This window comes from Vombatus ursinus, unplaced genomic scaffold (assembly GCF_900497805.2).
Source record: "Vombatus ursinus unplaced genomic scaffold, bare-nosed wombat genome assembly UNPS02010394.1, whole genome shotgun sequence".
Taxonomy (NCBI): Eukaryota; Metazoa; Chordata; class Mammalia; order Diprotodontia; family Vombatidae; genus Vombatus; species Vombatus ursinus.
In genome coordinates, this window is record NW_020950172.1 from 8,006,015 (window position 1) to 8,027,148 (window position 21,134).

Sequence of the window (21,134 nt, forward strand, 5' to 3'; positions counted from 1 at the left end):
GGGCCAAAAAAGTCATGATGTGGAGATACTTTGTAGTGATGAGCCTCTTGGCCCTTGGCTGGCTAGGACAGGCTTGAGTGGCAAACAGAGTTTGTCTGCTTGTGTGCTCGTCGGCCCCGCTGGGCTGTGAGCCAGCGTGAACTGGAGTTGGAGTCATGAGATCTATATTTGAAATCCAGCTCCGCAACGTTCCATTTGTGTGACCTTAGAAAAGGCCTCCATTTTCTCATCTATACAATGAGAGGATTGGCCTCAAGAAGGTTCCATCCAGCTCAAACCCCCCTGAGCCTCTATTTCAGGAAAGAAATGTTCACTGCCCAGAACGCTCGTCTAAGCAGACTGTCACAACAGAGAGAATGAATCCCTTTGAGCACCTTTTCTACCAACATTTCAGTACCTAAATAAAGTTCAGGTGAGACAGTTTTCAAGATTTCCTCATCCCATGGAATTATGCTGAGTCGTAGATGGTCGATAAACTCAACGCCCTCTGGTGTGATCTCATTGTTACCCTCCGTCTTAGTTGGGGGACTCTGATTTTCACAGCAGGATAAAGGGATCTCCGGTTCTTTCTCTTCCACAGGCACATTCAGAAAAGGAGGCGATGGGTCACAGATGCCTAGGGTGAGTAAGAGGACAAGGGAAAGAAAGGTCACATCTAATTTTGGACACAGCAGTCAGCCAATAATTGGCTCAAGGGGATCACGGTGTATACACGTGAATGACAGACACTGAGCTCACCAGCGGAAACATAATCCCTTTAGACAGAAGAAAGGGCCAGCATTAGATATCCAAGGGCTGCCTGTCCCAAAGCGGAAAGTCCTCCCCAGGAACTTCTTCCCATTGGTGTTGGCCTTGGAGAAGTAGCTTTTGATGCCAAGCCCTGAACTAGAAGTCAGGCTCCATGCTCCGACACTTCCTAGCCAGCTGGACGATTGATTTCTTTCATTTTTCTGAGCCCTGGTTTCCTCTATGGGGATGATAACACCTCATACTGCCCAGGGCAGGGATGGGGGGTGTGTGGGGGCAATATTAGACCAGCACAGTTTGGGGGGGTGGTTAAAGGACTTGGGTTTTAGTCCTAGTTTTGCCATCAGCTGGTTGTGCGTAACCTCAAATAAGCTCTTTAATTCCTTGGACCAGTTTCCCTATCTGTGAAATGAAGAGGGTGGACAAGCCTAGTGATTCTCAAGCTTTTTTGGTCTCAGGGCCCTCTTAAAAATTGAGGACTCAGGGGCAGCTAGGTGGCACAGTGGATAGAGCTCTGGCCTTGGAGTCAGAAGGACCTGAGTTCAAATGCAGCCTCAGACACTTGACACTTGCTAGCTGTGTGACCCTGAGCAAGTCACTTAACCCCAATTGTCTTGCCAAAAAAGCAAAAAAAAAAAAAATTTTGAGGACTCCCAGAAGACAGCTTTTGTTTATATGGGTTATAGCTATCAATATTTACCACATTAGAAATTAAAATGTCTTAGTATCATTATGAAAATAGCTTTGACCTCAAGGTCCCCCTGAAAGGCTCTCAGGGACTCCCAGGGGCACGAGGACCCCTCTGAGAAGCATAGGACTAGAACAGATCTAATCAGCTCTGCCATTCTATGACTCTACATGAGATCACAAAAGTCAGGGAGTCATCCAAATGGAAGCCAGGGTTGCTTGCTTGTATTAGAAGACAAAAAATGTTTGTCTTTGTTTCTGCCTTTAAGCAAATTACTTGGCTCTTTCTGGCCTATTGCTGAGGATAGACAGTGGGGTTGGAGATCTGTGCTATCCAATTCTGAGTGCCCTGATAGAGGTACAGTGTAAGTGGAGAGTCCCTGACCTCTTCCTCGGTCAGACTTCATCTGAGGTGTTATCCTCCATCTTATAGATAACACAATGTGGGAAGAACACTGAAAACTAAAAAATAACCAATGGAAGGTAAACAAGATGGTGAGAGGCCTTGAGAACCGTGCCTTCCAAGGCTCTGAAGGAACTAGGAATGCTTCATCTGGAGAAGAGAAGGCTCTGGGGACGTGTGACAGCAGTTGTCTTGTATCTGAAGGGCTGTGATATAGGAGGGAGGAACTGGGCTCGTTTTGCTTGGCCCAGAGGACAGAAGTCTGAACAACAGGAGGGCAGATGTTCCTTCACAAAAGGATCAACTTCCTAAGAATTAGAACCTTCCAAAGGCAGATGAATGGGCTGCCTCAGGAGGCAGGAAGGTCCCCATCCCCATAGAACTTCAAGCAGTGTCTAGTTACGCTACAGTGGGGATTGCCATTGAGGTTAGGTCAGGCAGCCCTGGAGACTTCTTCCAATTCTGATTCTGGGCAAGTCTTTCACCTCAACCAAGGATGAATTAGGAGAATCAGTATGTCATCAAAACATGCAGGTGAACACCTGAAAACCCAACTACCACCTGGCTCTATGTCAACAGTGTTTAAACCCAGCTTGGGAAGAATAACACAAGGAGGCGTAACTGAGCCACCTGGCATGGGGGAGCGACGGACGGAAGGGGCTGAACACGCCCAACCGCCAGGACTCAAGGTGGGGCTCCAGAGCCAGCAACTGAAATGCCTTTCCCATGAAGACGCCCATCATATAAACCATCAGAAGAAATGGCTCAAGCTAGAGAACAGACAGTATGAGCTGTTTGAGGACCATGTGCGAGAGTTAATGTTGGAATGCTAAAGTCATATGGAACCATACCTAAAGAGCAATCCAGAGTCTGCTACTGAGCTGAAATGATTATGTGATTACTTCACTTTTTAAATGCTGATCAAAGTAGCCACAAAATGCCAGATTCTCAGGGTCTATTGCAATGGTTCTTCACCTTGATTATGTCATGGCCCTCTTCTCAAAAGAATGCTTTTTCAAATGTATAATTGAAGGAAATGCTCAATTTCAGTTAGAGGTAGTGAAAACAAAGATGCATTTTTCCCACTTAAGGTAAAGGATCCCCTGTAATCCATTCATGGATCCTTTGAGGGTAGATCCCCAGTTAGGGTTTCCTAGTCTAAAGAGGCCTCAGAAACTATCTCATCTAGTCCAGCCCAACCCTGAATAGGAGGCCTCTCTACAACATACCCAACAGACAGCCATCCATGCCAACAGACACTCATCCAGCCTAGAAGTCTTCGATTGAAGGCGGACCTTCCCAAAGCTATCCATTCCCCAAGGACAGTCCTAATTGTCATCAGTTTTGTTTTTCTTATATCAAGCCCAAACTTGCCACTTCCTCCCCCCCCCAACCCCCACCCCCATCACTCCTACACCTGCTCTACTCAGTCAGGTCACCTCAGAGACCACATTGATACTACCAAAACATCAACATACCCTTTTCTTCCAAGAATCTAAGTGCGTCCAAATATCCCCGAAGACAGATCTCTCCAAGTACCTATAAACAAGCCAGATGAGTAAACCACAGGAAGGAAAATGGTAACATTAGGGCAGATCAGCCTGAGTAAAGTGTCTGTTTTAAGGAACCCTGTGGCTAAGAGGCTTTAGCCGGGCTCTATAGTCCCACAGCCTTAAGCCCAAGACACTCTTCGGGCACTCAACTACCCGACTGAACAAAGCAACCCAAGCCAGGCTCCCACACATTTAAGTGTGCACTGAATGAGAGCCCAAGAGTTTGTGGAATGTTCTTCTGTGGGTTTTGTGGTTATTTGATAAAGACTTGTTTCATAAATAAGGACAGACAGTTGTCTTTCTATAAATGTTTGGGTGTTAGCTCCACGTGAAGGCTGTCAGGTTACCTAAGGGATCTCAAGAGCTTACATGTTTACTGACTTTTATTGAGTGATTTGTTATCACTGCCACTGTTGTCTGGAGGAGGGAAAAGAGCCATTCTGTACTGGTCTGGACCCATGATTTCTCTCCACTGATTCAGATGAATAACTGATTTGCCACTTCTAGCCTCTAAGAGCCACCTAGGGTACCTAGAATACAATGACTTGCCCGGGGTCCCACAGCCAGGAAGTATCAGAGGCAAGACTTGAACCCAGGTTCTTCTGAATCCATGTGCTGTGCTGTCTCATGATTATCAATTGTTCAGCCATTTCAGTTACACCCAACTCTTTTTTGTTGTGGTTGCTTTTTTGGTGAGGCAATCGGGGTTAAGTGACTTGCCCAGGGTCACACAGCTAGTAAGTGCCAAGTGTCTGAGGCCAGATTTGAACTCAGGTCCTCCTGACTCCAAGACTGGAGCTCTGTCCACTGCGCCAGCTAGCTGCCCCCCATATCCAGCTCTTTTTGACCCCATTTGGGGTTTTCTTAGCAAAGATACTGGTACGGTTTGCCATTTCCTCCTTCAGCTCATTTTACAGGTGAGGAAACTGAGGCAAACACGGTGAAGTGACTTGCCCAGGGTCACACAGCTAGTAAGTCTCTGAGGCTGGATTTGAACTCAGGAAAACCTGAGTTGAGTTCAGTTGGCAAACCACTCTAGGATCTTTGCTAAGGAAACCCCAAAGGGGGTCACAAAGAGTTGGATGCAACTGAAGCAACAGAACAAGTTCCTGACTCCAGGCTCAGGATTCTATCCCCTGTGCCACCTGGCTGCCCAGGATTATCGATTGCTGAATCCAGTTTTCACACCTGCAGTCACATCCCATGCACATCCTTCCTCCTCCACTCTTGTAAATGTGCCACGTGACACAGCACACCATAGATCACGAGCACACACCAACCCAACGCTCAAAACCGCCCTCTCTGCGTCGGAGCAGGCATCCCTTCATGCAGGAACATCCGCTTCCCGGACTTTTCATCGGGTCTGGACTCTTTCCTGGGTATGAAGTGATATCTATTCGACTGAACAGATCTCTACTACTGAGTGCTGGAGGCCCAGGGATAAGTGCTGGGGACACCAAGATAGCCACCGGGGAAAGCTACAGACACAGATAACCTAGTAACAGGAGAGACTGAGCTAAAGGCTAGGGATGGTCCTGGGAAGCACCAGGGGAAACCTAGGAGGAAGACAACACCTGTAGTTGGGTATTAGGGAATATTGTATGGAGGAGGTCACAGGATCATTGATTTAGAGCTGGAAAGGAGCTCAGAGCCCATCCAGTCCAGCCGCCTTCTTTTATGGATGAGAACACTGAGGCCCTAAAAGGGGAAGTGACGTGGCCAAGGTCATCTAGATAGTGAGTATAAAGTGTGGGATAATCGCCGAGGCGTATCTGACGACCCCGGAGCTGGTCCCTGAAGAAGAGGAGGACAGGGACGAAGGGGACGTCTTTGAGACGTGGCGGGCCACGGGTCAGTCGTCGGTCTTGATGTTGCTGAATTGAACAGAGCTGTAGCGTTTTACTTTGTTATAAGGGAGGGTCCTGTGGAGACCGGCAGAACACTAGCAGAGGGGAGGGCCAGGGCAGCAAGCCCATGCCAGGCACGGGCAACAGCGTCACGTACCTTCGGCTCTGGTGGGAAAAGGGCTCTGGCTACGAGGTAAATGTTGCCCGAGCAGAGTCGGAAGCTGAGGTTGGTGATGTTCACGTGGAAGAAGTTGGTCGACTTGACTCTGGGGCAGATGTCGTGCTCCCCGTAGAAAGGAGAAACGGTGATGGTGGTGCTGGAGTCAATGAAAGGTACGTTGTTACTCACTCCTCCATCCAGGTATCGCTTTGGGAAAATGGGTGAAAGAGAAGCATCATCACAGGCATTGACATAGCTCCTCCTACCTTCTGTGGAGTGACCTCCTCATCAAACACACTGTCACACACTGGGACAAACCCCTGGCTCCGTGCTTTCGTTGTGCTGACAGGCTCCACTGTAAGAGAAGTCAGTCTGATGTTTGATGGCCTCGGGAAAACTGGCTCAGGACATGAGCCAGTCCGGAAGTGGCTCTGAAAGAAACCCAGCAGCCAGCCGTGTGCCCTCTACCCTACTCCTGCCCCAGGAAGAAAGACTTTCCATACTTCACTTGCTTCTCACTTTGTTTTTAAGGTGCAGAATCTTATTGTTATAATCCCCCCAATGACACGGGTCACGGGCATTGCTGCAGGGCCCTTTCTGGTGACGAGCCCTTACACACGCCTTCTTCATCACCAGACTCCTGCTGGACACATCTGCCAGAGCTTGAGCTCCACCGGCCATACTTTCTGCAATCCACCAGGAGTCAGCCCGTGAGCTGGGAAGGCCTGGCTTGAAGTCCCAACCCTGACCCATATGGGCTTGGTGAGCCTGGGCACATTCTTTAACCTCTTGGGGTCCGTCCTAGGCCACTCTCAGGATAAGTGGCAGAGCAGGTATCAACTAGCTTTGGCAGACTGTACACAGGGAGTTTCCTAGCCAGGACATCTCTCCACTATGCTGATGAAACCCCAGGTCCAGTCCGTGGGGACCAATGAAAGACGGGCAGCTTTTCTCAAAATCTGGACATAGTTTTCATCTGTGGAAACTGGTTTGCTCTTCTTCTTTACCTGTACTCCTCCTGACCTTTTCCAAATAAGAGTATACATTTCCAAAGCAATTTGGACACTACGTACTTAAAGCCTCTGTGCAGACTCTGATTATGGGCTTTTCTGACATCTCTCTCTCCCTCTCCCTCATCTCTCTGTGTGTATCTATAAACAATGGGGAGAAATTCAGTGTTGAATATACATACTGGTTTCAGTGGTCATGTTGGCATGACCTTGAGTCTAAAACCCAAAGGGATGATTTTTCTGAAAATCAGTTTATAAAAAAGAAAGAAAAAAATAACATGAGAGAGGGGGTGGAGAGAAAGAGGGGGGAAAGGAGGGAAGAGAGAGAGGAAGAGAGAGGGAGAGGGAAAAAAGAGAGGAGAAGAGAAGAGAGGAGAAGAGAGGAGAGGAGAGGGGAGGGGAGGGGAGGGGAGGGGAGGAGAGAGATCCCAGAAATCAGAAATCAGAGCTTTTATGCCGTCTGGAGACCCAGCCAGACATCCATGGAAGCATGAATAACCGTTGTTATTCCACCCTGGCTGCGTGAATCTACCTGAAGTGACCTCCCTATTCTCTGAACCCAGAAGGACCCTGAGACCTTTCCGTAGTCCTGTGTGTCCACCTGGGTACTAGATTATGTTCTGCCTAGCATTTCTTGCTAATTATTTCACATACACTGTTCTCAGTGCCTCAACAAGTCTGGCAGGTGTTCCGTACATCTTTGTTGTTGGGTCGGTTCAGTCCTGTCTAACTCTTCGTGGTCCCATTTGGAGTTTTCTTGGCCGAGATACTGGAGTGGTTGGCCATTGCTTCTCCAGCTCAGCAATCCACTTCTCCTGTATTCCCCACAGAGCTCAGCTTAGGGCTGAGCACACAGAAGGTGCTCAGCATAGAAACAGGCCATGTAGTATAGGAGGCCATGGAAAAGTCACCAGTCTATCTGGGCCTCAGTTTCTGAGTCTGTAAAACGAGGATAAAAGTTCTCGTACTGTCTACCTCACAAGTTTGCTGTGTGGAAAGTGCTTTGGAAGCATTTAGGCACGATATAAATATATAAAACATCCTTGTTGAATACCAGGAACATTCGAAGCTGCTGGGTCCTTTGTATCCACACCTTTTGTGGAACATTGTCCACTTCTGTACTGTGTGTCCATTTTTGTCTTTACATCCCGGCTTGCAGCACAGTGCCTTTGCACACATTAAGAGCTTAATAAATGCTTTCTAAATGTCCATGTTTGGGGCTTATCCCTCTTCTGGACTGAAGCTTCTTGAGGACAGTGGCCCACAACTTTGTATCTCTCCTAGTGACGAGGGTTTCATTCAGTTTCAGAAGCCGAGACCTTTGCCCTTCCAAAGCCTCGGCCTAGCCTTTTGATCTTATCCAGATGCACCTTTCCTCCCTGGCCCTAAAAAGAACCTGGCTCCAGTTTGTCTATGATTACCAGAAAAACCTTAAACTTTTAGATTCCTTGTAGACTCACTTTATGTCTCTTTGAAAGCTTTAGCCTTACCTTTTAATCATTCAAATGCACCTTTGCCCCTAGCCCTAAAAAGAAGTTTGTCTACTGGTCCCAGAAAACCCTTAAAACTTTTAGGTTCCTTATCTACTCTCTTTATCTCCCTTTGAAAGCAAACTTCTACCTTTCAGTTCCCTTCATTATCTATTCTCGTTGTTTATTCAAATCTCTCAACGGAATCCTCACCTAAACCCTTTTCCCAACCAACCCCCCCTTCCTCGGACCACCCAAAGTTACTTTAGTGTATTTAAGATCCACCTTAGCCCCCATTTAGACGCTGAGAACCTCTCACGCCTAGAGGCTGAGACTCTCATGTCCCTACGGAGTCACCTGGCCTATCCACTCTAGCCCCCATTCAGATGCTGAGCTTTTCTCATGCCCAAAAGCCTGAGACTGTCTCATGCCTGCTTGTCCTTACTGGCGTTACTGGTATTTGGGCTCCTTGGGGGGGAGTCTGGCCTATATGCTTTATCTTTAATAAACTTTTTCTCTGGGTGGAAGAAGATTTGGGTTGAATTCATTCAGGCAAGCCCACGTCGCGATCTTGGGGTGCCTCTGTGCATCTAGGAGCACCCCAAAATCTCTACACCTCTTCACTAGCACCTTGCACAGTGCTGTGTACGGAGGTTAAAAAAATGTATCTCATATTGTATTATTAGACTGAGTGGGGGGGAGGGGTGCCAGAATGCAAAGGGCTCTGGACTCCTGTAGACCTGAGTTCAAATCCAACCCCAGACACTTACTAGTTGGGTGATTCTAGGCAAATCAGTTAAGTTCTTTCTTATTCTGTAAAGGATTTTTAGTATTCAGCAATAGCCCCCAAGCTTGGACTTACCACACCTCTGAAAGTTGGGGGAATTAAGCCGCAGTAGAAAGGAATGAAGCAGGAACAAACCAAAGCCTGTGGAGAACAGGAGACGATGAAATCACAGGTAAGAGGCAGCATCTAGTCTCAAGAGCCACGAGTCATTTTTTTAGCAGTAGTCGTAGGGACCCAAGACAGCTGATGCTGGGTCTACACAAGCAACCACTTCCAAGGTGTCAAGCCCTTCTCCCACCTTCTTTGCACACAGTAGCAGCCTCGGATTGCAAAGACCACCTTCAGGCACCCACATGCCCCACCCTCTCATTCTCAGTATCCTACATGCCAAGGCAGAGGCTCAAGACATATCTGGTAGCTGATTAATTTGATAAGATGCTAAAACATGGGGAGGGGGACAGGCTATTTCAATAAGTCAGCTGCCTTAATTGCCAAATGGTGGTTTGGAAACTTTCTCTGCAAAGTGTTTTGTTTTGTTTTGTTTTTAAGAGAGAAAAGGAACCAAAATGCTTTGACTGTTAAAACAGGGCTTCCCATTCCGTTAACATGCACCTGTCTGCTAACCCATGTGGGTATGTATTGAGCAGAGTTTATGAAAAATTAGCCAGAATTAAAAGGGCAATGACATTATGAATGAAAAGGGAAAAAAAAGCAACTTAATATCTTCTGATACAAGCATCCAATATGGTACCTTCTGTGTAGTAGAAGCCCAATAAATGTTAAGTGGCTTAGATGGAAGAAATTGACAAAAACATTCCTCTCCCTTCCCTCATTGGAGATCCGGGGGACCACGGGTGGGGAACGCTGTGTGTGCAACTAAGACAAGACTTAGTCGATGTGTTGGTTAGGCAAGAAAGATCCAGGATGGAGAGTGTACCCTGTCCCTACATTAGAACAGTTAAAAAGCCTTGTGGGCCAAGGGGCTCTTTCCCCTACTCACACAACAAGTCCTGAGCAGACTGAAAATCAGGATGAGAGAAGCTAAACCTTCATGATTACTCCCTTCTCAAACCCTTTCCATTCATCAGGGGTGACATGAACAAGACATATTTAGAGAAAGAACATGAGGAGCCCCCATCGGTAGACAACTATTTGACAAAAACAGCTAAGCACACGCATATGAACCACATACTTACATCAACGATCTCTTCCTTGGAATCAAAATCTGATACCAGTACGTTTTTCCCATCAGACACTCTGGTGAGTGAGATGACCAGTTTGCCAGAGACCAGCTTGTGAACATTAGAGGGGAGGACTTTGTTTAGACCATCACGGATACATGTGGACATATTAAAGGAAGGATGAAACACACCAATATTGCGCTTTCTGGCACTTCTGACAAGGTCCATGAGAATCTGGAGCCGATGTTCTGGGGGGGTGGAAAGAATTATATTTTTACGAATTAGAGGATTTGGTTGAGGCTGTCCTGTTCAGTAATGAGCTCCCTATCAGTAGAGGGGTTCCAAGTGGAGGCTTACTGACCCATGGTTAGGGATATTGTAGAAGGTTTTGTACTTTAGGTCTGGGTTAGTCTAGTTAACCTTCAAGGTCCCTTCTGATTCATGAGATAAGAGGATTTGAAGACAAGATCTAGGTGTGACTATGGATCTGCTGCTACCAGCACCTCTAGGAGGTCCCTAGTATATCTAGGAGGAAATGTAAACTTCAGTGTTTTGCATTTCAAGCCCTTTCCAGCCAAGACCCAACTTGTTTCAAGCCTTATTACCCATTTTTCTCATTCATAAACTCTTGGGTCTGGTCAAATTGGCCTTCTCCCTTTTCCTCCCACATGACAGTCTTTCCTTCTCTATGCATTGGCACTGTCTATACCCTGTGCCTGGAAAACATCCCTCCTCGCTCCTGCCTCTCACTCCCTATAATTCCTCAAGCAGGATGATTTCCTGTGTGACCTTAGACAACAGGGAACAAGGCCCTTCCTTGGGCCTCAGTTTCCTCATTTGTAAAGTGAGGGGGCCTCCTCCAGCTCTACGTCTGTAATTGGAGTACTGAACTAGACCTGAGTTCTAATCCTAGTGTCCCCACTTCGTGGCCTAAAAAAGACGCCTTTTAAAGGAAGGTTTTAAACTACGTGATCTCTAAAGGGCCTTCCAGCACCAAAATTCTTTTTTTTCCTCACTTAATAGGATTTTATTTCTTCCAATTATATGTAAAGATAATTTTCAGTATTCATTTTTATAAGATTTTGAGTTCCAAATTTTTTTCTCACTCCCTCCCTCCCATCTCCCCTCCTCGAGACAGTAAGCAATCTGATACAGGCTATACATGTACAATCATAGTAAACATATTTCCATATTAGTCGTGTTGTGAAAGAAGAATCAGAACAGAAGGGAAAAACCACGAGAAAGAAAAAAAAGAGAGCAAGTAGTCTGCTTGGACCCACATTCAGACTCCATAGCTCTTTCTCTGGATGTGGACAGCATTTTCCACTGTGAGTCTTTTGGAATTGTCTTAGATCATTGCATTGCTGAGAAGACCTAAGTCTATCAAAGTTGGTCATGAATAGTGTCAGCACCAGAGTTCTAAGGTAGTGTCCAAGTTCATCCACTGGGAGACCTGCTACAGGAAAGCAGAAGCCAGCTAGGAGGGTCTTTTAGATAGAAATCCCTGCCAGCCTGGGTTGGGTAGAGACTAAGTCTGCTGTCTGTTGTCTCATGTAATCTCTCACTCTAAATGAACATTGAAAATGTTGGCAAGGTCCATCCGTCAAGCCTGTATTTTAATTAGTCATTATGTGAAATACAGATTAACCTAAACCCAAAGATAGTTTTGCTCCCCGGTACTAAAGGAGGCCAAGTTCCTAAGACGGAGAGGGACCCCAAGATTTGAAAGAGGATGAATTCAATGGGGAAAAAACTGGCTGGGAACTAACCCTGGCCAGAGCCTTAAAATTGGGCCACACTCCAATGCCCTTTGCTCGTCTTCTGCCACTGGGGAAGGAAGCTGGGCAAAGAGCCAGGGCAGCCCTGTCTGCTTATCCCCCACGTCCTGGTCAGCTCAGGGCTTCTGCCCAATTGCAGCCCTGTCAGGAGAGCTGCTCTGCAAGGCCCCATCCACCTCATGCCCTCTTGGAAGTCATCCCTCGAGCAAAGTGTAAAGGAAGTCAGATAATGAAAGGCAGAGACACTGATAAAAGGGCATTATATGATATGCTGGGGGACCTTTGGGAGCCCCAGCTCCACGTAGAAAAGAGAAGATTCTCAGACTTCCTGCATGACCTGCTAAGCCAGATGGACCTTACTTGGGGCTCCCACAATAGTCTGGCCCTGGGCAGGAGGAAGAAAAGGAAGGCATCTCTCCCTCAAAGGACAGGGAATTTGGGTATCTCCTCTAGTACCAGGGATGGTTCCAAGCTTTGTTCTATGGTCTCTCCAATGGCTCCTCCAAGAGGCGTCCAATAAGCATTATTAAGTGCCTACTGTTTGCCAAAGTAATATTCTTAAAGCACAGGTCTGCCCCTGCCCCTCTGTGTTCCAAAAGCATCTGTAGCTCCCTCTTGCCTCTAGGATAAAATGCAGAGTCCTTAGTTTGGCATTTAAAGCCATTCACAACATGCTCCTACATAGCCATGCAGACATATCTCACTCCTGCCCCCTTATGCACCATATTCCAGTCAAATGAACAACATGCCTCCAGATAGAGAAGTGATGAACTCAGAGTACAAAATGAATCAGGCTTTTTCTTTTTCTTTTTTTCTCCCTCCCCTCCATGCGTAATGAAGAAATGTTTTGCATGACTTCATATACATAATGTGTATTATATTTCCTGCCTTCTCAATGGGTGGAGGAGGGGGAGAATTTAGAATTGAAAATTAAATAAAATTGAAATTTTAAAAATTTAATGGAAAATATTCTATATCCAATCAACACGCCTTTGTCCAAGGTGTTACCAGTATCTGGAATGCACTCCTTCCTCATTTCCACCTCTTAGAATTCCTAGCTACATTCAAAGCTCAGACCAATGACAAATTTTTTAATTAAAAATATTTATCATTTATTAGTGCCTCCAATGTGCCAGGCATTATGTTAAGTGCTTTACAAATATTGTCTCATTTGATCCTCACAACAATTTCAGAAAATTGGTGTGATTATTATCCCCATTTTACAGATAAGGCAACTGAGGAAGACATTGGTCAAGTGACTTGCTTGGGTCACATAGCTACTAAATGTCTGAGGCTACATTTGAACTCAGGTCTTCCTGACTCTAGATCCAGGGTTCTACCTACTCTGCCACCTAGCTTCCTCTAGAAATGAAGGGTACGTTTTTAAAAATTTGAACTCTATTTTTATTTGGAATCTAAAATAAAGGAAAATGATACCCAGCTTATTTTTTTCACTTATGAATATGAGGCAATAGGATACAATGGAAAGAACATAATGAAAGTCAGGAGACCTGGGTTTGAACCCAGTTTCTGTCACTCTGTGAACCTGGGCAGTCACTTGGGAAGTCACATCCACCTCTAAGTCTCAGTTTCCTTTTTGTGAAATGAGGAAATTGGTCTACATGGTCCTGAAGGGGACATTTCAAAGAAAACCGAGAAGACTTGTATGAACTGATGCAGAGCGAAGGCAGCAGAACCAGGAGAACAATGTATACAATGACAACAATATCATAGAGACAAACAACTTCGAATCAGTGTCATGACCGGTGAGCGTAATAAAACCTACTGCCCACCTGCTGACCGAGAAGTGATGGATTCTGGGAGCAGATTGAGAGCTGTATTTTTGGACTTGGCCGACGTGGGAGTCTGTTCTGTTTGACCTCGTATTGATATTGCTCTAAGGCTGCTCTTTCTAGTTCAGTGGGGGAGGGTGGGAAGGAAAAAAGGTAAATTGTTGTGAATTGAAATAAAATAGAATTTTACAAAGCTCAACTGAAATACCACCTCAGAGGCCCTAGGCCTTTCCTGGTACCACTCCCCTTAATACTTTCTCTATGCAAGGTGTCCCAAGAGTTTGAGGATATCCTGTTTCTTTTATTTATTCATCTGGGTAGAGTGGAAGCTCCTTGAGGACAGGCGTTGTTTCACTTTTGTCTCTGTATCCCAACACAGTGCCTGGCACCAAGTAGGTACTTAGAATGTCTGAACTGTCCCTAAAGCTCTTTGTAAACATAAAAGTGCTATAGAAAGTCAGCTATTAATCAAATAAAGTCCAAACCCCAAGTCTGTCAGAAAGACAAGGAGGGGTGCAGTCAGCCAAAGTCTCCCTTCCCCCACAGCAGGAGACCCCAGTCCCCAGAACCAACATGGTCTCCCCAGAATGGTCACAGTGGTCAAGACCCCCAATTTCTCAGGGCTGCTGAAGGGAAGACTTTCACAGAACCTGGCTTCTGGGCTGCAGATCCGAGAGCCATTCATGGACCCATTCCTTCAGTTCTCTCTACCACCTAATTAAATCTCCTTGCCACCAGGCCTCAGCCTGAGGATGGCATCTCCACCCATCTTGCATCTCCCTTCCTTGGTGGCCTCTTGATGACTTTCACCTATGGTTTCTGCCAACCAGACCAAGCGTGAACCGGATTCTACATGACGACCTCGCAAACGCTTCCACAACAGTTGGCATCCCCACCTCCTCCCCCAGCCGCCTTCTCTACTCCAGGCTGAGCATCCCTAGACCATTCAGCCTGTCCTTAGGCTGGGTCTCAAGGTTCTTGACCGCTTCAGGACACTCCTAGCTTATCTGTACCCTTCCTAACCTATGCAGCCCAGTGCTGAACAGACACTCCAGGTGTGGTTTGAGTGCAGGACAAAGGATTCTCCCCGCCCCTCCTTTCCCAGGAGGAGTCCATGAGCTCCTCAGCTTTTTCTGGCTGCCCTATCACACTTCAGACTCACAAGGAATTGCAGTTTATCAAAACACAGATTTTTTTCAGATAGACACCTATCTGGCCATGTCACTTCACCTTCTACAAGGGATCTTGAACTCTTGGAGAGCAGAAGACTTTATACTGCTCTCTAGGAAATCCACACTGTTCAATGGGCCCAATGAGGGGCAGCTAGGTGGCACAACGGATAGAGCACTGGACCTGGAGTCAGGAAGGCTCATCTTCCTGAGTTCAAATCTGGCCTCAGACATTTGCTAAGCTGTGTAGTCACTTCACCCTGTTTGCCTCAGTTTCCTCATCTGTAAAACGAGTGGGAGATGGAAATGGCAAACCAATCCAGTCTTTGCAAGAAAACCCCAAATGGGGTCACCAGGAGTTGGACACAACTGTCACACTTTTTTTGGATCCCCTTTTTGCCTGCCAACTGGTTCTCCCTCCGACACCATTCTTCCCAGGTTTGAAATGGAGATTTAGGGGGAGAGAAGAATGATTTGCCCAGCCAGAGTCCACAGCTAACCCAGGTTCCTCCAGCAAAAGGCTGCTCTCGGAAAAGGACTTGCGAGTGAATTGACTGGGATGTAGAACCTGGTCCTGGATCATTTACATTTTAAGCCTTCTCTAAAATTTGCCTGCCCCCCAAAAACAAACAAACAAATAAATAAATAAATAAGCCTGCGTTTAAGAGCCGAGATTAAGCATCTCGGCAGACAAAGAAGGATCCTAAGGAATCTGAAAGCCCCAGACAATCTCCAATTAGGAAACTGCTCATCTCGTCACAGAATTCCAAAGCAGGGAGTGGTCATAGAAATAGTTTGGTTCAAGCCTGTCACTTTAGAGAGGAAGGTAAACAAACTGGGAAAGAAGAAGGGCCAGTCTATTTCCCAGGTCCTCTGATGACCTTTACAAGCTTTGCCGGCGCTGTCCACACTCGGGGGGTGACCCTTAGATTATAAACTCATCGAGGGCAGGGACTGTCTTTGGCCTTTCTTTATATGCTTAGCACCTAGCACAGTGCCTGGCACATAGTAGGTGTTTAATAAATGTTTACTGCCTGCCTCAGCTGCGACCCCCTCCCCCGCCCCCCAGCGAAGACCTGGGGTCAGTTCTGCCCCTGACACTTGCCGGTTGGGTGACCTCAGCAAGCGCTTTAACGTTTCTGTGCTCCGGGCAAACACTCTAAGGACCTACGGGGCATTCAGCTGGCCACCTGTGGAGGCAGAGGAAGAGGTTGCCTCTACAAATGAAACCTTGGGTCCAGTCCCTCTGCCTAGCATGTCTAGCAGCCCTGGCTTGCAGGTCATCCAGCCTGGGACCTTCCTCCTTCTTCTCAGTGAAGGGGAACGTGAGAGGGGAGAGCCCGAGACAAGGGTGGAGAAGAAACGGAGAAGGGAAAAGAAAGGGGGAAGAAGGGAGCGAGAAGCAAGCAGCCGGCCAGCCAGCTGTTCCAGAGGTTTTGGGCGGAGAAGCCCGGGCTCCTGTTTCGCTCTCCTTCCTGGTTCCTTGGACGTGAATGGGTGGCTCCTGTCCTTGCCTCGGCACGGGGGCTGGCACTGGGGAGTTCTCGGGCTAAGAAGTCTAGCCAGGGCTCGTCCCAGGGCAGGACCTGCGGACCCCCAGCCCCGGCCCTTGGAAAGAGGACGAGGGTCCTCACGCACCGAGTGAGATCCCGCACAAGAAGGTGACACAATGCAGAGCCCCGGCCGAGGCGCCCAGCATCTTGGGGGCGTCGCGTAGCAATTGCGGGACGCGCTCGCTCAGGCACTGGGTTACCCCAACGTAGTAAAAGCCCATGAAACCGCAGCCAGAAAAGGACAGGCTCCAGCCCCGCATCTGCTCTGCCATGACTGAGGTCTCACTGCGGAGTACCAGGCGGCTGCCCGGCGGACGCAGCAGCGCGCACAGAAGAAGGAGGCTGGATCTGAGGTCAGCTCCAAGTGCGGTTCTTGGCTCCAGACTAGTCTAGGTCGGTAGGAGCCGCCCGTGACGTCGGCCTTTCCAGCGGCCAATCGGCACCCCCCGGGCATCTCCTCCAGCTCTCGGGAGCGGACGAATATGCAAATGAGGCCGAGCAGCCGCCCAATGAGGGGGCTCGGAGTGCCAGGTGTCCGGGAGAGGTGGCCGGCCCAGGGATGTGCCGGGCGAGGGGCGCGGGCAGACCCAGGGAAACCTGCTCAGCCCCACGAGAGGGATTCACGCAGTGGCTGTCGCAGCAGAGCAAACCACAACCAGTTAGGGGGTGGGCTTGGGAGCTCTTGAGGACCCGGAGGTTCAGAAAATCCAAGGAGAGAAGGAAGGCGCGAGGTTCTGTGGGGGCAGCCGCTTTTCCCTAGCGTTTGCTTTTTGGGAGAGTTGGAGGAGTTGGGAGGGCCTTGAGAACAAGGGATATCAGAGGTGGGAGGGCGTTTAGAACCTGGAAGGTCAGAGTTTGGAGGGGTGTTAGAAATCATTTGTTAAAGTGTCTCTTTCGGTTCAGATTGGTTCAATTCAAAAAGTTATCCTCAGGTGGCCCAGCGCCATGTTCGTGGTGAAGGAGAGACTTGATCTCAGGATCCTGGACTCCTGCTCGGCTGTATCTTCTCAGCTTCCCTCCTGCCATTTCCAGCCGTTCACTCAAGCTTAAGGTCTTCCACTGCGTTGGTGCTGGGAATCCAAAGACGAAACCAAGAAAATGCTCCCTACCTTAGGGGCTGGTAGGAAAGACATCACGTGTGCCGAATGCACGCAGAACAGAGTGGAGTTCTTACCCTGAGGCAGGAAAGGCCTCTTGTAGAAAGTGCAACTTCAGCTGAGCTTGATGGGTACTAGTGATTGCGAGAGCTGGAGGTGAGGAGGTGGTGCCATCCAGGAGTGACTATCAGTGGGACAAAGGGGTGGGGGGAAGGGGGGGATGAAATCCTATGCACGAAGAACAACCAGAAGGCACTCTAGACCACAGTGTTGGTGGAAAGGATGTGCAAAAAGACTAGAAAAGTCGATTGGGGCCAAGTTACAGAGGATCTGAGAGCCAAACAGGGAGATTTAATTTTTTTTTTTTTGGTGAGGCAGTTGGGGGGAGGGGTAAGTGACTTGCCCAAGGTCATACAGCTAGTATGAGTCAAGTGCTTGGTTTGAAGCCAGATTTGAACTCAGGTCCTCCTGACTTCAGAGCCGGTGCCTATCCACTGCACCACCTAGCTGCCTCTTAAACAGAGAGAGTTATATTTGATTCTCTAGGTCATAGGGAGCTGGGGTTGATGGGTCAGAGAGAAGGGAGACCCATTAGGAGGTGATTGCAATGGTGGAGGGGAAGAGAGCCAAAACAGGGCAGTGACTGAGTGAAGAAAAGGGGATAGATAGACGTGAAAAGGAATAGGCAGGGCTAAAAATGACGGGGCTGGCAACTGAGTGGAGAAAAGGGAACCTGAACAATCTGGAATGGTGTAAGGACCATGCAGGAGCTGCAGAAAGGATGGGGGTAGGGGGAAAGACAGGGAATTCTTCTGTCTACCGCCTCTCCCAGTCTGCTTTCTCTTCTGTCATTCCACTCCACCCCTCCCCCTTTTCTTAATCTCTTCCTCTCCTACTTTGCTGTCCCTTGCAGGGAAATACACAGTTAATAATCGTAACTGTAAATGTGAATGGGATGAACCCTCCCATAAAATGGAAGCAGATAGCAGAGTGGGTCAAAAACTAGAGTTCTATAATATGTTGTTTACAAGAAACACACTTGAAGCAGAGAGACATACACAGAGTAAAGGTAAGGAGCTGGAGCAGAATCTATTGTGCTTCCGCTGAAGTAAAAAAAACAGGGGTATCGATCCTGATGTCAGACAAAGTAAAAACAGAGACCTAATTAAAAGAGACAGGGAAGGAAACTTCATCTTACTAAAAGGTACCATAGACAATGAAGTCATATCAATATTAAACATATATGCACCAAGTGATATAGCATCCAAATTCTTAAAGGACAAGTTAAGTGAGTTACAGGTTCATGACCAAATAAAAGAGAGAGAGTGTTACAGAATGTAAAATAGGAAATTTTGATTATATTAAATTTAAAAACTTTTACACAAACAAAACCAATGCAAACAAAATTAGAAGGAAATCAGAAAGCTTGGAAATAATCTTTGCAGCAAGTGTCTCTGATAAAGGTCTCATTTCTCAAATATTTAGAGAACTGAATCAAATTTATGAGAAAACAAGCCATTCCCCAATTGATAAATGGTCAAAGGATATGAACAGGCAGTTTTTAGATGAAGAAATCAAAGCCATTTATAGGCATATGAGGAAGTGCTTTAAATCACTTTTGTTGTTGTTTATTTATTTGTTTATGTTTTTTGCAAAGCAGTTGGGGTTAAGTGACTTGCCCAGAGTCACAAAGCTAGTATTAAGTGATCAAGTGTCTCAGGCTGGATTTAACTCAGGTCTTCCTGACTCCAGAGCCAGTGCTCTATCCACTGCACCATCTAGCTGACCCTTTAAATCACTTTTGACTAGAGAAATGCAAATTAAAACAACTCTGAGGTACCACCTCACACCTATCAGCTTGGCTAATGTGACAAGAAAGGAAAATGATAAATGTTGGAGAGGATGTGAAAATTGGGACACTAATGCATTGTTGGTGGAGTTGTAAACTGATCTAACAATTCTGGAAAGCAATTTGGAACTATGCCCAAAGGGCAATCAAACTGTGCATACCCTTTGATTTAGCAATACCACTACTATATCTGTATCCTAAAGAGATCATAAAAAAGAGAAAAGGACCTACATGTGCAAAAATATTTACAGCAGCCTTTTTGTGGTGGCTAAGAATTGGAAATTGAGGGGATGTCCATCAATTGGGGAATGCCTGAACAAGCTGTGGCATATGAATGTAATGGAATACTATTGTGCTATAAGAAATGATGAGCAGGCAAACTTCAGAAAAACCTGGGAACTCTTGTACGAACTGATACAAAGTGAAATGAGCAGAACCAGGAGAACATTGTACACAATATCAACAACGTTATGTGATAATCAACTATGAATGACTCAACTTTTCTCAGTAATGCAATGATCTAAGACAATTCCAAAGATTCACGAAGGAAAATGCTATCCACATCCAGATAAAGAACTATGGACTCTGAATGCAGAGTCACTTACTTTATTCTTTTTCGTGGCTTTTTTCCCTTTTGATCTGTTTCTTCTTTTTCAACTGTGACTAATCTGGAAATATGTTTTACATGATAGCACATGTATAACCTATATCAAATTGCTTACTGTTTTAAGAAGAGGGGAGGAGAGGGAGAAAAATTTGAAACTCAAAATCTTATAAAAATGAATGCTAAAAATTGTCTTGACATGTAACTGGGGGGGTGGGGAATGCTATTAAAAATAAGTAGAAAGAGCCCAGGCTTGGAAGTCAACAGGAGATTTTAATCTATACTCTGTTGCTAGCTCAAAGTGGGGCTCTGGGTAAAAATGATAATAATGCTACTAGCTAGCATTTCTATAGCTTTGTAAAGTTTGCACTTTCTCAACATTACCTCATTTGATTCTCTCAACAATCCTGTGATATTGGGGTTGTTATTATCCTCGGTTGACTCAGAGACCCTCGGTACCTTGCCCAAGATCACACAGGCAGTATGTGGACCAGCCTTCTTTCTGCTAACAGGATTCTGCAAATGACCTCATCTCCCTTGCTCTCAGTGTCTCCATGATGGGGACAGTAACGTGTGCCCACTTCTGAACGTTGTAAGGGTCCTGGATGGTTTTTGAGCAGAGAGGAGGGACGTGGTCAGATCTGTGATTTAATGTTGCTTTGGCAAATAGTGAGAACTTGGTGCTTGTTGGAAGTTTCTAGAGAACCCATTAAAGGAGGGAAGGGGACATGGGATTATTCACACTTTGAAGGGAAGGAGATAGTTTGAGCAGGTGAAAGAAGGTAAGGCAGAGCCACCAAACACATGGCTTTTATCACTCCCTGGTGTGGCCTGAACAAAAATTAAAATGTAATTGGGAAATATTTGACAAAATAGAAAATAACACAATAGAATATAGATAATGTTGATGTGTGGATTTTTAAATCAATATATGGCCCACAGGGATCCTTTCTGTATGTTTTTTTATTGTTGTTCAGTCATGTCCAACTTTTCGGGACCCTTTTGGAGGTTTTCTTGGCAAAGATACTAGAGTGGTTTGCCATTTCCTTCTCCGGCTCATTCTGAGGCCATGTTTGAACTCAGGGTGATGAGTCTTCCTGACTCCAGGCCAGGCGCTCTATCCACTGTGCCACCTAGCTGCCCTTATGTATGGTTTAATGGTGCCCATTTCTTTTTGAATTTGACACCACTGATAAAAGGGATGAGGCCTCACTAGTGCCCTTGGCCAGGGCTACCATTTGGCTGTGGGTTATCTCTACCAGACACAGACCAGATTGAAGGGAAAGTTTGGAGCTCAAAAGCCCTGAGTGTTGCACCAAGAATCCCTAGCCTGGGATGTGACTGCAGCAGCACCCTTCCTGGAGACGGGGGGCCAAACCGCCTCTAGGTGTTTCTCTCACCTTTGCCCTCCTGTCCTTGCTCCTGCTGGCACCCCACAATAGGCCCC

General features: G+C 46.7%; 1 protein-coding gene across 5 annotated transcripts in view; it reads right to left on the reverse strand.

Annotated features, from left to right (window-relative positions):
• The window catches only part of PNPLA3 (patatin like phospholipase domain containing 3), a 41,725-nt gene that overhangs the window by 7,039 nt on the left and 13,552 nt on the right, over positions 1 to 21,134 (reverse strand). For 2 of the 5 annotated variants that reach the window (XM_027854311.1, XM_027854309.1), the window contains exons 1-7: positions 16,223 to 16,484; positions 9,860 to 10,092; positions 8,739 to 8,804; positions 5,664 to 5,752; positions 5,395 to 5,554; positions 3,316 to 3,376; positions 398 to 616 (exon numbers count right to left, since the gene is read on the reverse strand). In XM_027854311.1, the coding sequence (XP_027710112.1) occupies positions 398 to 616; positions 3,316 to 3,376; positions 5,395 to 5,554; positions 5,664 to 5,752; positions 8,739 to 8,804; positions 9,860 to 10,092; positions 16,223 to 16,409 (1,015 nt within the window). In that variant the 5' untranslated portion in view covers positions 16,410 to 16,484. Of the gene's footprint in view, positions 1 to 397; positions 617 to 3,315; positions 3,377 to 5,394; positions 5,605 to 5,663; positions 5,753 to 8,738; positions 8,805 to 9,859; positions 10,093 to 16,222; positions 16,485 to 21,134 lie in introns of those variants that run through there. The other 3 variants (XM_027854314.1, XM_027854313.1, XM_027854312.1) reach the window with 2 other exon arrangements.